Source organism: Salvia hispanica, chromosome 3, assembly GCF_023119035.1.
Source record: "Salvia hispanica cultivar TCC Black 2014 chromosome 3, UniMelb_Shisp_WGS_1.0, whole genome shotgun sequence".
Lineage (NCBI taxonomy): Eukaryota > Viridiplantae > Streptophyta > Magnoliopsida > Lamiales > Lamiaceae > Salvia > Salvia hispanica.
The window spans coordinates 5,431,781-5,446,344 of NC_062967.1; the positions used below are offsets into that span (position 1 = coordinate 5,431,781).

The following is a 14,564-nucleotide window of genomic DNA, read 5'->3' on the forward strand; positions in this document are numbered from 1 at the left end:
CAAATATTTTTAGGGCCTCGTTCGTAACAGCAGAGTACTACTATCCAATTATTTTTGTTTTTAATTTGCTTTGCTTTTAAATTGAGTATCTGGAGATTTAATTTGAGGTTGTTATTAGAAATGAGTCATTCACCCCCTTAAAAGGCCTTATAAGAGGGAGAGTTATCCACACTTATATAGATTAGATGAGATCTTCACCAAGTCGATGTGGGACAGAATTTTGGAGAATTTAACACACCCCCTCACGTGTGGGCCGGAAAGGGCATCAGTCTTCCATCACGTGGATAGACAATGCAAGAGATAAGAGAAACCACCATCGATGTGGGCCAGAAATGACATTGGTCTTCCACTCGTGAGGTAGATAAGAGATAAAGAGAAAACCATCATCGACTTGGGTCCGCTCTGATACCATATTAGAAATGAGTCACTCACCCCTTAAAAGACCTCATAAGAGGAAGGGTTATCCACACTTATATAGATTAGATGAGATCTTCACCAAGTCGATGTAAGACATAATTTTGGAGAATTTAACAGTTGTATCATGAACTATTTTAATTACTGTACTACCTTTTAATGTATAGTTTGATGGAATAGTAAATCTTTTTATGAATATTTCTTCTAAGTGTACTAACAATTAATCTAAGAGGTTGATCAGTTGCTAACTCATCAATGCAATAGATAAAAAATATCAACACGATGATATTAAAATGTCAACACAAATTTAGTCGACGTAGTTATGCCTTTGTGTTGACATCAATTTTTAAAAGTCAACACAAAGACATAAGAGCATCTCCAATAGGCGGCTAGCCACCGGCTAGCCGATCGACGTGGCTAGCCGGTCGGCTAGCCGAACTATTGCAATAGGCCAGCCCGAAATCGGCGAAAAAATCGGCGTCCTCTAGCCGGTCAGCGCGCGCTGGCCGCTATTGTAGCGACCTGATCAGCCAGCACCAACGGTCGAATTTTTTTTTCGACCCCTATATATACGCGATTTCAGTTTCATTTTCATTTGCACCACTTGTTTTTACGAGTTTCTCTCTCTCTAAATTTCTGTATAAGAGCAACACCGAGCGATGGACCACAACAACGAGTCCAGTCCGGCGACGAGCGGCTCCCAGACTCCCACGGTACCCGTGGGATCTGGATGGGGCCAGTTGGGCGGGCAGCCGGGAGGGCAGGGGTGGGGGGGTATGCCCCCGGTGGTGCAGCAGATGTACCATCAGCAGCAGCAGATGATGCAGATGATGGGTATGAAGCACGGGGGGTGCAGCACGGTATGCATCCCGGGATGCAGAGGGGGGTGCACGGGTCACCGGGAGGGGACACGGTATATCGTCCCACGTTTGATTTTTTGACGGCTTCGTCTCACACGTCGACCCCGGTGGAGACGCAGTTCACTGGCGATGACCTATTGTCATTGCAGGACATGGGGATCGATCTCGAGGATCCGGACACTCCGGTTCCACGCCGGCGGGCCGCGCCGAGGAAGAAGAAGGGGAAGGCGAAGGCGGTCGGCCAGTCGTCGCAGCCCGTTGCTAGCGACACCCCCGGCCCCGCCGCCCGGAGGAAGTGGACGGAGGATGAGTACCTCGGGGTGGCCAGGGGGTGGCTGGATGTGTGCGACGATCCGCTGGTTGGTGACGACCAGCGGGTCGTCAACATGTGGGCGAAGATTAGAGCTGCCTACAAGGCTTATTGCCCGCACGGGAAGGACTTCAGCGGGGAGGAGATCTGGAAGGGGTGGGAGCGCATGAGGGCCGCGGTCGGCCGTTTCTCGTCGTTGTACGCCAACGCCCTCCGTCAGCTTGGTAGTGGGCAGAACGAGGACGACGCCCGGAGGATAGCCGAGAGTCAGTTCCCCGTGGCGGGGCAGTACAAGGAGTTCCAGTTCTGGGAGTGCTATCTTATTTTGAAGGACTCCGAGAAGTTCCGGGCGGGGTGCGCCGCTGGGTGGCCGAAGAAGCAGAGACTGAACTATACCGGCGCCTACAGCGGCAGCAGCGGCGGATCTCACGACCTCCCCCCGGATGCTGAGGAGTTTCCATCCACTCCGTCATTTGCTCGTCGCCCTCGCCCGGTTGGACACAAGCGGGCGCAACGGGCTGCGAGGGGAGGATCCCCCCTATCGCCCCAGGAGGTCCAGTCTTCCACCCTCCCACCCGCCCCACTCGACTACACTCTCCATTCGCGTAACAAAACGCGGGAGCAGATGTACAAGGTCTTCCAAGAGTGGAAGGCCGCCACAGATCCCATGGAGAAGAAGTTTCTCCACTCGATGCTCGAGAGCATGCGAGTTGATTTGGACGTGGCGAGGGCACGGCTAGGGGGTTCCGACGGGGGTTCGGATACCGGGGGTGGCGGCAGCGGCAGCGGCGGCGGCGGCGAGGAGTAGAGGGTAGCGGGGCTCGTGTGTGGAAGCCCTTTTTTTTAAATAATATCATGTATTTTTTTAAAAAAATATTTGTAATTTTTTTTATGAAATGAATGAATTTTTCCGTAAATGTCTCGTAAATTTTATTCCGTAATCGTAAATTTTAATTCCGTAAATATAGTGTTTTTTTATTTATTTTTTTTGCGGCTGGCCTATGGCTGGCCTAAATCTGATGTGGCAGGTGGAGAGAGAGTGGTTGCTGACGTGGCAGGGAGAGAGAGTGGCTGGCCTATGGCTGGCCTATCTCTATTGGAGATGCTCTAAGTATATCAACTAAATTTGTGTTGACATTCTAATATCATCGTGTTGATATTTTTTATATACCGCGTTGATGAGTTAGCAAGTTAGCAATTTAAGATGCAAAAGAAGCGTCCCTAAGTTAGTGACAAGTTATCTTAAATCTTTTGTTTTCTATGACACTTTCATTTGTATCATTAAATTTTTAGTCAGGACATCAATAATGATAAATAATTTTAAAACTATACTCCAATTTAGTATATATTACAAAAACAAAAACTATTTTTAATTGAATTAAAAATGTCAAGCCATTTTTTTGGAGTATTTATACTCCTACTAGTTTGTTAAATAAGGAATTAAATAAATGACAAAATGAAAATACAACGAACTACTACCTACTCACTCCGTCCGCGAATAAGAGTCCCGTTTTCTCATTTTGGTCCGTCCGCGAATAAGAGTCCCGGTTTATAATTACCACAAATGGTAAAAAGGCCTCACATTCCATCAACTCATTCCATTCACATATCATTTAAAACTAATATATATATAAGTGAAACCCCTATTCCACTAACTTTCTTATACTCACTTTTCTTAACATTTATTAAAACTCATGACAGAATGGAATGAGACTCCTATTCACGGACGGAGGGAGTAGTATTCCGAATCAAATCGGAGTTCCCGCTATCCACAACATGAACTACGTGACACAGTTTTATGAAACGCTTTTAGTGATGTTAGTATATTATTTACCAATAAATTATGAAAATCTTTTTATTTATTTCCTTTTTGAGGCCAGGGATAGAAATTGTAGAAGGATCACCTCATACATTGTATAATACATTTTCTAATACACTGTTAAGAAGTTGACAAAGAGATCTTATTTTATGGAAATAGAATTATTGCATTTCATGTGGATATTTTTTATAATAAAAAATACATTAATATAAAAATAATAAAGTTCAACTTTCCCAAATTTCATTAATTTTTAAATTTAAATATAATAGAAATAAAATGAATAATAGTAAAAATTTATCGTCAAGCCGTAAAAGATATTTTCTATTTATCGCTATATATTAATTTTATAAATTAAGTTTGTATAAGTATGAATACACATCAATTTTATTATAACGAATCATCAATATATTAGTACTCCTATTAATTTACACAAAACTTGTGTCAATTTTATTAAAACGAATCATCAAAATTATAGTACTATTAATCCACACAAAACTGGTGTCATCGTGCATATGGCCTTTGCTATTGTTTTTACATTTTTATTAGTATATTATTTAAAATATAATATAATTTTTGTATTTCTATTTTCTGTATTGCTTATAAGTATAAATTATTTTTGGATTCATTTTATTTAAAGAATATTATTATTTCAGCTGATTTAGTTATACTTTTAAATTAAGTTTTTTAAAGATGGTCTTTATCTTTATTGCTCAAATTTTTTACAGTTATTTTATTTATACTTTGAAATTAATTCAACGACATATTCGTTCCACCCATGAGGAACGAATTTATGGCCAACTCGAACGTGATCTAATGGCGAAATTTGAGTTCACAACAATTGGAGTTTTATTTCATTAAGTGATTTTAGATATTTTGAGTAAAATTTTATTTAAAATAAAATATGTATTGAAATAATTTTTGAATTCTAGTTTAGCAAATTTTAAATTTTAGTCATTCATTTTTTATTTTGCAAATATTAAAATTTAAATAAATACATAAAATTAGAGAATATTAAAAGAAATAAAAATTGCAAATTTAAATTGTATGATGAGTTTGTGCCAGAAATTGAGTATTGTATGTGTGCGGATGCTCAATCAAAGTCAAACTGTTTTGCACGTTTTAATATTTAATCAATGAGTAGTTTAAGATGACATTAAAATTGGACTATGAGTTTTGTTGTGTCAATGTTATGATAATGTGTATGCCATGTTTGATTTTTCCCTGAGATAATCAACATTCATATATATATTACTCGTTATGAAAAATTATCATTATTGTTAGAAAAATACAAATCCTTTGGCGCGCCTATCAATATTGACTATATATCATTAAACGAAATATGTACTCATAAAATGCTCTTTTCTTTGGAAACTAAAATTATTTATAAAAGGGTATCCAAAATTAGTACTATATACTATAAATTGGGACTAAAGGATCATTTTGCCCCCAAATTAGAAAGCAACAACTTCTAAATCGCGAACACAGTAATTAATCAGCTCCGGAGTTGAAATCTTCACCGGCGCGTAGGAATTGTCAGCGGCTACTGCGGCGAAGGAATCGGCGAGGTCAGCGATCGGCGAGGTAAGAATCTAATTCTTAATCAATGAGCTTTCATTTTCTTTTTCATTTTTCTTTTTCTTGTTACGGCGGGAAATGTTGATATAATTTGAATGGCATTTTACAACAATCTCTGTCATCTCTATTTTTTCCCTAGTCGAAATTAGAACTATAGAAATGACCGGATTAATGAAACTTAACAAGTTCCGCTTTGTGTAATGATGATTTCATTAATCGTAGGAGTGAGCACAGATGGTGTTTTCTTGCATGAATTGTTCATGCTTGAAGCTGCATATTTTTTTTCTACCTGTGTGATTTCTTGTTGAATTGGCTTTGTATGTGTTATGCAGTATGTTAATTTTCTTGATTAGGCAAAAGGTTTTTTCTTTTTATTGTTATTTTGAACGAATTTTTTAACAATAGCATTAGTGACAGGCTGATTAGGGATTTTTTATGTGTTGGGTTCAAATCTTGATTTAAGGTTTTGTGGATTTGAGTTTTCACACTTTTTTGGAGTCCTTCTATCAAGGGAAGAACTCGGCTTACTTATATGGAATTCATTGGATTGAGTCTTTGGTATCGGCTTCTGACCGAACCACTCTTTCTGTTCCCCCCTTTTTAAAAGACATAATTCAGTTTCGAGGAGATGGTGTTAGCGTATTGATCCTTTTTATGCTCTGACAAAATGACTGGAAAAACGAAATTAGAACAAATTCTTGTTATATTAATTTTGTTGGGATTCCTTTTTGACTGATTTTATTGCTTTTAGGCGTAAGGGAAAATCTGTTTTGTATTTGATCTTCATCATAGTTTATAATTATGGAGTACCTGTTTTTATTGCAAGGGTTGATGCTATGGATCTCGTACGACTAGCACAGCAGTGTGCAGACGTCGAAACCCAGCTCGAAAACTATGCCACAGCTATCAGAAACTATGAAAGGGACCTTTTTGTGGCAAGAATGAGCCACAAAGTCACATTGTTGGCTCGGAACACTGCACTGAAGAAGCTAACCCAAAAGCGTATGGAGATCACAACGCTTGGGAGAGTGGAGGTCAGTACTCAGGCAGAAGTTGATCAGGTGTTCGATAGCATCAAAAACCACTCAATGCAGTGCCGAGTTATATGTGCAACAGATGCTTTGAAAACTTATGCTACTGCGAAAGGTTTAAATAGCATAACGATAGCTGAAGAAACAGCTCAAATATCTACGATAGCAGCCGCCGCCAACAACCAAGGTGGAGGTGGAGGGTAACATACTTGCACTGTCATTTGTTGTAATGGAACGGTGGTAGAAAATTTTAAACCCATGTTGACATATATTACATTCTTGCTGTGATAATACATGTTTGGGTACATTCTGGGGAATGACTCAGAGAATGAGATTGTGGCAGTAGCTTGACCAGAAATTGCTTGAATGTTCTATTTTTCTGGAATATTTTTTTGTTTGCTTCTAGCCTTATAGTAGCATAAGGACACATATCCTTGAGTGTTTGCTAAAATAGAACTTTGATATTCAATTCAGCATCATGTGGTTTATTACAGCAAATAGCAATGGGCCCTTTTTCTCAACTAATCTGACCTTCCTAATTTGTATCCAATTGAAATATATTCTCTCATATTCCTGTATGCTTTGTGATCTTTTGCACCAACAAAAGGCATATACACAAACCCATTGCACCTACCTACTAGGCAAAATCTTAGCAATACATATGTTTTGTGCCCAAACCTTCACTAATTAACATTTTATATGCTACTACGTGCGATCAATAGGATCATACACAAATAACCTATCCTAATTCCAAGATCCTTAAGAGAGTCAGCTACCGTGGAGATACACCTAAACAAATGGATTAACATGATGAGTTATTATGCTCGTCATTGCTGGCAAGCTCTGATTCACTGGGCGGAACGATCCTTTTACGCAACAGTGTCTCAATGACCGGGTACTTCCTTTTCCTTCCGCCTCTTGGCCTTGACCGGATTTACTCATCAGATTCTTCAAAATTTCCCTGAACACAAACAGATCATAATCCAGAGATAAGGTATTGTCTAATGCTGCTGTAAAATTGGCTTATGATGAAGATTATTAATTGGCTCGAGAAGCAAGAGCTCTTACGCGAGTATAGATGTGGCACCCAGTTTGTTTGTGCCTGTTCCTCACGTGATTGAACCCAAATCTCTCGTGACAACCAGGCATGCCACAGACAAATGGTTTTAGTTCCAGGTGCACAGCCTGTATATGTTGATTGAGATTTGATGTCTGTACAACAGAAGGGAGTGAGACATGTTTAATATTGATGAAAATTTTTTGTTCACAAGATGAGCTCAAGGAAGAGGGGCACATTACAAGTAGATGGGTTTTGGAAGGGAAGGGGCTTACATTTGAAAATGTTAGCATGCAGCCCTTGAAACTACATTTGATCCTCTCCAAGGAAGGCCCTTCTTTATGCATGCGCATGTGACGCTTGATGTTTTTCTTTAGCTGCTTTGTGCCACATTGATCACACATAATGTGTTGATGGCAAGACCGAATATGCTCCTTGAGGCACTGCTCATTGGAAAAGTATTTCATACAGTCCGGTTCTGCGCAGAATGCCTCAACCGAATCCAGCTTAACTGCATCAAACCCAAACATAACAAATGAATAACATATGTTACCATCAAAATATAACTTGACTGCATAGGAATCAAACAACAGTAACGTACCATGAGAATCCTCATGCTTTTTCAATTTCGAGAGATATTTAAAGACCTTCCCACACCCGTGCTCTGAGCAGACATGTTGCTTAACTTCAGCAGAAGCAGATTCATTATGGAACTCCTTGACATGCCTTGTCATATTACCCTGTAACGTAAAATTCTGCTTGCAGCCCTCAAAAGTACATTCAAACAGTTTTCCTTCATGCTTCATGTGTCTGGCCAAGTGATCTTTCCTTCTATAACTGGAGTGGCAGTCGTCCAATGGGCAAATAAAAGGCCTCTGGAACGAACATACTTATTATCAGAAGATAATCGTGCAGAACTTCCATAGAAGCTTTCAATATAAGGGTTTTTTATCTACTCCAACACGGAAACAAAAGAATCCCCAAACCTCACAGAATAGCAAGCGTGACTGAGGCACACTTGATGGAGCTTCGCAGGCAGTCCCCTGCCTGGTAATCCATTCAAGGTAACATTTTCTGCCTCTCGCATGAGATCCAATGCTTCACGCTGAGAAATATATCATGGCAATGTAGTTCTGCCATACTTCAATCTGCAAAAGGTTGTTTTTTTTAGTGGTCCAGATACACCGAAAAAACGAACATTGAACATAAATAGAGAATGGAGATTATTCTCAAATCCTGTATCCTGCAGTAACACAATCGGTAGACTTTAAGCCAAACGAAGCAATAGATTAACTTGCAACACTCTTTATCAAAACTCAATTCAACAACACAACATATAATAATAAATGTGAAAGTATACCGCAAGGAAAACCTGACCTCCTATGAATGGCTCTGCATATGCTGCTTCAGAAGGGCAGGCTTCCGAAAGCTCACACCACATTCAGTTTCTCGCCATGCTCCTTTTCTTCTTTCAGCTCCTTCTTACTTTCTTCCTGCAATTCACAAAATCCTTCATCAATTAACAGAATTCGACAGTAAATTGCTTAACTGCATAACAGAAGATGGAAATTTCAAAACACAACCCATCGATGATGTGAGCGGTGATCAGGGTTTTCTTCGATCGGCAGAACTCGCTGTAATGTCTCCGGATGTCTCGGAAGATTGCATCGCGCGCTTTATCTACTTCGTCCACCGCCATCGAAATACAGTATAGGTGTAGAATACGGTAAGAAGAGAGAGAGGTTAGGGCTGAATATATAATTGGAAATGAATTTTCATACTGTATTATTCTTTCAGACATTCGAACCCTCAAATACTGTATTACTACTTATTACGGAATTCGTATATTAGACCCTCGACCCTCATATAAAAACTGCGAATGCTATAAACCCTACTCTCTCTCTCATCAGTCACGCCAACACCACACCTCTCGACGCGATGCCTTCTTTTCCTCAGCCAGGCACGGTCACCATTTGCGAAATCAACAGGGAACTAGGTAACAATTTCTCATCGAATCCCACTGTACCTCATTTTTGCATACTTCATTTATAATCATTTCGGTTCCGCATTGCTTCTCAAATTTTGCTTAATTTCCACGCAGTTACGGCAGACCACCTGGGGGAGGATCAAGCGAATGATACCTACTCTAAACTACTCGTACTCCATTCTAATCGTTCTTTGCTTAATTTTTTTGTTGTATACTAGTGGCTGTGATAATTAGTTGCTAAATAATTCGATGTATCCTTGACTTATATGAATCCAACATTCTGCATAATCCTTGACTTAGTTTACATATTTAGCTTCAGCTTCATATGAGAGTTCATCGTTCACCATTTGGGATGTTTCACTAGGTACATGTCTTCTTATCAATCTCTATTACAAACAATCTGCAGAATGCAAAAGTTTTGAAAGCATCGTAGAACCATAGTTATAGACTTCACGCATGCTTATATCATTCTTCTTATGTCTGATTTCTTCCTTTCAACGACAGGTTTGGCCACTCCTCTTCGAAGAGGCCTAGGAGGCATATCATTGTTAAAGTGGTCTCCATCAGGAGATTATTTCTTTTCTGCATAATTGTACTGTGATTTACCATTTACCATCTAAATTGATTTGCATCACATTTAGTTTTTGAAGATACACTGTATGCTACCAACAAATAACGATTTGGAGTTGCCTTTTATGATGCAGTGATGGAACATTTCATCTCTGGGAGACAAACACATGGACATCGGAACCATGGTCCTCAAAGAATGGGTTTTTCACGGTTCGTGGATAATCTGTTATCTAAATTAGTACTCCCTCCGTCCCTGAAAATTTGTCACTTATTTCTATTTTGTCCGTCCCTAAAAAAATTTGTCACCTTTCACTTTTTCCATTTTTGGTAGTGGCCTCCATATTCCACCAACTCATTCTCACTCACATTTTATTATAAAACTAATATATATAAGTAGGACCCACACGTCACTAACTTTTTCAACCCACTTTCTACTACATTTCTTAAAACCCGTGTCGGGTCAAATGGTGACAAATTATGAGGGACAGAGGGAGTAATATTTATCAGTTTTATTATTTATTCTTAGAATCCATGTTTTAGTGTTAGGATGTTAAACTGTGCAGCATCTTGTCTGCCTTACCTCCCCCCCCTTAAACATCTTTTATGGAATGTCTCGTACTCAGGTGACTGACGTTCAAAGTCTCGTAATGCAAAAAGTTATTTACATGCTCTGGATTTATATAGGTGCTCATATTCTTATTGGTGGGCGAATTAAGCAAGTAAATTCTTGTTTTGTTTCATCTAATTGTTGGTGATATGGAGCAACATGGGATCCAGATTGGCTGTATGGCACTTCTTTCTTTTTCAGGATCCGCATCATTAGGTTCCATTCACTTTACATCGAAACCTCCGACACTAGGTATGCATTCTGTAACATATCCTATGATTGATCTATTTTGTCATTGTGTGTCCTACTATTCTGATTGAATGAAATTACTGTTTGCGTGGATTCAGTTCTCATGCATATCTGTGATTATGTTGTGATGTTACTAACTTACTATCTCATTGCATAATAAGCGTTTGCATAAAATTTGTTATTTGGAGTGTCACCAATGCAAAAAGATACTGAAGGAACTTCCAGACTGCTCTTAGTTCCTTAATTTGAAGATTCTTCTTTTGGGTTATAAATCTTTGGACATTTTTTTTGCAGACATGCTTTTGGTCTTTGTTAGGTAGCTTATCTAACTTTCCAAGATATATTTTGAGATGACTTTTTTATCATATTTGATCCAATGTCTCAATTTTTTAAAATGTTATTTGTTTGAGTATATATTACTCCCTCACAGTAAAGCTGACCCCTTTCGTTTGTCACACATATTTTGGAAAAATCATAATAAATAGTCAAAGTAGAGTAAAAGTGAAGTAAGAGAGAGAACAATGTAGAAGAGACTCTCTAGTTAAAGTGGAGTGAGAGTAAAGCAAGAGAAAGAATAATGAAGATCTCTTTATTATACTTTCTCTTATTTTACTCTTTCTCCACTTTAACTATTTATTACTATCATTTTTACAAAACGAGTGCAGAAAAGAAATGTGCCAACACTAATGGAACAGAGGGAGTACTTTTTTATGAGACCATTGACTTTTAACCTCATTTTGATTTTCAGATGCACTTCTTATACCAGTTGAATAGCCAGAGATAAAATTGTTGACCGACAGGTACAACAACTTGGCTGTATATACTTGCCATGTTCTCTGGTTATCAGGTGATAAGCAGTTTAGATCAGCTTTTAAACAAAATCATTTTTTCTCTAATACTGAGATAATGCTTCAAGGAATTTGGCTTTATATGCATATTGACACTCGAAGGCCATGCAATCACTGAATTTGACTGACTGTTTACTAACTTTATGCCCTTATTCTGCAGCCAGGTCATTGAGAAGATAGCATGGGATGCTTCAGGAGAGAGATTGGCGGTGTCACATAAAGATGGTGATGAGCAATACAAGGGGCTTGTTGCAGTATTTGATGTTAAAAGAACTCCCTTAATTTCAACATCGTTGGTGTAAGTTGAAATCTTTGGATTTGATGATTCTCTTATCTCTTTTCTAGTTCCTTTTCATTATATATTTAGGTTCGTTTTCTTCATTGCTCAAAAAACCAGAAATTTGAACATGTTATGATGGCTGCAGTAGTGTTCTGTTTTAAACTTTCTATGCTTGTATTTTGTTCCTAAACATATTCTTTTGTGTATTTTGGCCAATCCAGTGAGGTCCTGGGGACAATCCAAAGCCAGTGGCATTTTCATTCTACGACAAATTAAAACAAGGGCCATTGCTTTCTGTGGTTCGTCATCTGCCTTCACCTTCATCTTTTTCTGCATTTATTGTGTTTATGTATTGGGATATTTTTAGATTGCAAGGTTTATGTGAACGTATTAAATGATATGCATGCTTGTATAAGCTGTTCAGGAGATGCGAACTGCATAATCTTCTAGAAGTGTATATTAAAGCTTATGTGTCACTGAATCTAAACAAACAATCCGGTGGGGGGTTATAGCTGCACTATCTTAATTCCACCACATGAAACCTTCTCAATTGAATATCTTTATTGTGCAGTGCTGGAGCAGTGGATTTTGCTGCACCTACCCTCTTATATTCCGTTCAAATAATCTACCATAGTTGAGGTTTGAGTTTGTTTGCCCTTCTGAATATGATTTCCAGCTATAGTATATCTGTTATCTTAAAAGATGATTGGCGTACGAATTTAATGCTATTGCAAAGAGGAAACCTGATTCATCTATCACTTCCACTTTTGATCCAAACTGTAGAGATGAACCCGAGAAGTCAAAATGTAAATTACTAGAACTTAATGGCCGCGTCCAAGCAAAATTAGTATAGCTATTTAAAATTGATAATTTTTGTCGCTCCAGTTTTTCTAGTACAAGTTCTGAAGTGTTGTTTCTGATTTCAGGTTATGCAGAGATTGCATGCATCGGTCTTGCAGTTCATCACCAAGGAACTGAAATGAACAATCTATGAACTTGATGGGGCATATTCAGAGAGGCTATATTTTCTGAGACACTGTTAATTAAAAAAACACCCATTTAAGGGTACTAAGTTTTGTTGTAAACTGATGTGATCAACTACACTCTGAATTTTTGTGTAAAACTTAGTAATTTCTTATTGTAAGTCCCCTTTCATGCGCTTTAATAAAACATTCAGCAATCGTGTAATGAATTTGGTGCCACTCAGACGGAGCATTTCTTCCCACGTTGCGTTCAGGAATACAGAATCTCTGTCAGAGACCAATGTCTTTGGAAATCCATGACGTCGGACCACCGTATTAATAAAGAGATGCACCACCCGTAAAGCATCAAACTTTGTAGGCAACGGGGCGAAGTGCGCATATTTTGAGAGACGATCTACCACCACCATAATTGTGGTATATCCTCTTGACGGAGGGAGGCCAGTGATGAAGTCCATAGAGATGTCTTCCCATACTTGCGAAGGCACGGGCAGAGGCTGCAACAAACCTGCCGGCCGTTGTGTTGAATATTTCGTAGACTGGCATACCGCACAAGAATCAACAAACTTCTTTACATCTTTGCGCATGTTAGGCCAATAGAACCCTGCGGATAGGAGGCGAAATGTCCGCTCGTGTCCCGGGTGGCCTGCAATTGGCGTGCAGTGGTGCTTAGCAGGAGGCTTTAAAGCTTAGAATTGGGACTGAGAATAACTCTTCGATTAAAATACACAAGACCGTCAACGCAGGACAAATGTGCAGGGGCTGTGCCATCGGTGATTTGCGCAACCAACGCCTGCAGATCCGACAACGTAGCAGTTTCGTCCCTTAACCGCTCCAGCACCTTAGGAATTGGCTGAGCCATGGAGGCGAACAACGTCGCATCAGCTAGAGGCACATGTTTGTGCGGCACATCGGGGTCAGCCCCAACGCGGCACTCCTCCGAGTCGCCGGCAGCGAGGTTTCCGCCGTTCTCGTCCCTACGGGACAGGGCATCAACCGCCCTGTTCGTACTCCCTTTCTTGTATTCGATACTGAATTTATATCCCATCAATTTCCTTATATAGAGATGCTGATCTGGGGTGTGAACAACTTGTTGCAAAAGGTCCTTCAAGCTCTTCTGATCACTCCGTATAATAAATTCCCTACCGAGGAGATATTGGCGCCATTTCTGCACAGCTTCTACTATGGCGTAAAGCTCCTTATGATAAGTCGAAGCCACGCGACGACGAGGCCCCAATTTCTTGCTAAAATATGCAATCGGGTGCTTGTCTTTGATCAACAACGCTCCAATTCCAATATCTGATGCGTCAGTCTCGATACAAAATTGTTTATCAAAATCAGGAAGGCTCAAGACAGGCGCTAAAGTCATTGCCTCCTTAAGGGCAGCAAACGCCGCTTCTGCCGCCGGTGACCATAGAAAAGCTTCTTTCTCGAGCAGGTCCGTGAGCGGGGCTGCAATCATGGCGTAATTAGCGACGAAGCGTCTGTAATAACCTGCCAGACCTAAAATTCGTCGCAATTGTTTCACGGAGATGGGTACGGGCCAAGAGGTCATTGCTTCAATCTTTACGGGGTCAGCTTTAAGAACATCGTCCGATACTAAATGACCCAAATACTCCACTGTCGTGCTGCAGAAAGAGCATTTTGAAAGCTTGACAAAGAACTGGTGCGTCGGCAGCAAGGATAACACCTCCGTCAGGTGAGTACAATGCTCCTCCAAGGTTGGGCTATACACGAGTATGTCGTCAAAAAAGACGATCACACATTTCCGTAATAGCGGCTGAAAAATTCCATTCATAGCCGCCTGAAATGTGGACGGGGCATTGGTGAGGCCAAAAGGCATGACCAAGAATTCAAAGTGCCCGTCGTGTGTTCTGAAAGCCGTCTTGAACACATCCGCTCCATGCATGCGAATCTGGTGATATCCCGATCGCAAATCCAGCTTAGTGAAAAATTGCGCCCTCCCGAGCTCGTCAA

At 39.9% G+C, this 14,564-nt stretch overlaps 2 protein-coding genes and 1 long non-coding RNA gene across 30 annotated transcripts; 2 read left to right on the top strand and 1 right to left on the bottom strand.

Moving 5' to 3' along the window:
* Positions 1-4,813: 4,813 nt before the first annotated feature.
* LOC125213364 lies at positions 4,814-6,414 on the top strand. Its single transcript, XR_007174924.1, has 2 exons — positions 4,814-4,984; positions 5,805-6,414. It is a non-coding gene; the product is annotated as an uncharacterized LOC125213364 (long non-coding RNA).
* A 201-nt stretch (positions 6,415-6,615) lies between these two features.
* Positions 6,616-8,582, bottom strand: LOC125213361 (transcription factor IIIA-like). Of its 3 annotated transcripts, none has more exons than XM_048113862.1 (6): positions 8,444-8,582; positions 8,058-8,214; positions 7,668-7,941; positions 7,342-7,577; positions 7,078-7,221; positions 6,616-6,970 (listed from the first exon to the last, which is right to left on the bottom strand). In XM_048113862.1, the coding sequence occupies exons 2-6, from the start codon at positions 8,151-8,153 to the stop codon at positions 6,944-6,946; spliced, it is 777 nt and encodes a 258-aa protein (XP_047969819.1). In that variant the 5' UTR covers positions 8,154-8,214; positions 8,444-8,582; the 3' UTR covers positions 6,616-6,943. The 3 variants fall into 3 exon arrangements, with proteins under 3 accessions (XP_047969819.1, XP_047969818.1, XP_047969821.1); XM_048113861.1 differs by having other exon boundaries at positions 7,309-7,577; XM_048113864.1 differs by having other exon boundaries at positions 7,309-7,577; positions 8,053-8,214.
* A 111-nt stretch (positions 8,583-8,693) lies between these two features.
* Positions 8,694-12,763, top strand: LOC125213363 (aladin-like). Of its 26 annotated transcripts, none has more exons than XR_007174901.1 (11): positions 8,694-8,792; positions 8,977-9,062; positions 9,168-9,417; positions 9,558-9,645; positions 9,758-9,833; positions 10,247-10,482; positions 11,228-11,326; positions 11,488-11,625; positions 11,829-11,906; positions 12,179-12,246; positions 12,534-12,763. XR_007174901.1 is itself a non-coding variant. In XM_048113865.1 (9 exons), exons 2-7 carry the CDS (start codon positions 9,201-9,203, stop codon positions 11,881-11,883), a joined length of 378 nt encoding a protein of 125 aa, XP_047969822.1. In that variant the 5' UTR covers positions 8,899-9,062; positions 9,168-9,200; the 3' UTR covers positions 11,884-11,906; positions 12,179-12,246; positions 12,534-12,763. The 26 variants fall into 26 exon arrangements, 2 of the variants coding, with proteins under 2 accessions (XP_047969822.1, XP_047969823.1); XR_007174904.1 differs by lacking the exon at positions 8,694-8,792 and having other exon boundaries at positions 8,899-9,062; positions 10,247-10,342; positions 10,432-10,482; XR_007174908.1 differs by lacking the exon at positions 8,694-8,792 and having other exon boundaries at positions 8,899-9,062; positions 10,247-10,325; positions 10,432-10,482.
* Positions 12,764-14,564: the final 1,801 nt, after the last annotated feature.

Excerpts from the sequence above, each read along its gene's own strand:
- LOC125213361 (XM_048113861.1), bottom strand. The coding sequence starts at position 8,153 with ATGCGAGAGGCAGAAAATGTTACCTTGAATGGATTACCAGGCAGGGGA. Across the intron at positions 7,942-8,057 it reads TCAGTCACGCTTGCTATTCT|AGGCCTTTTATTTGCCCATT; the intron begins GTGAGGTTTGGG and ends TGTTCGTTCCAG. Across the intron at positions 7,222-7,308 it reads CTTCCAAAACCCATCTACTT|ACATCAAATCTCAATCAACA; the intron begins GTAATGTGCCCC and ends TCTGTTGTACAG.
- LOC125213363 (XM_048113865.1), top strand. The coding sequence starts at position 9,201 with ATGATACCTACTCTAAACTACTC. Across the intron at positions 10,343-10,431 it reads TTGGTGGGCGAATTAAGCAA|GATCCGCATCATTAGGTTCC; the intron begins GTAAATTCTTGT and ends TTTCTTTTTCAG. Across the intron at positions 10,483-11,487 it reads ATCGAAACCTCCGACACTAG|CCAGGTCATTGAGAAGATAG; the intron begins GTATGCATTCTG and ends CTTATTCTGCAG.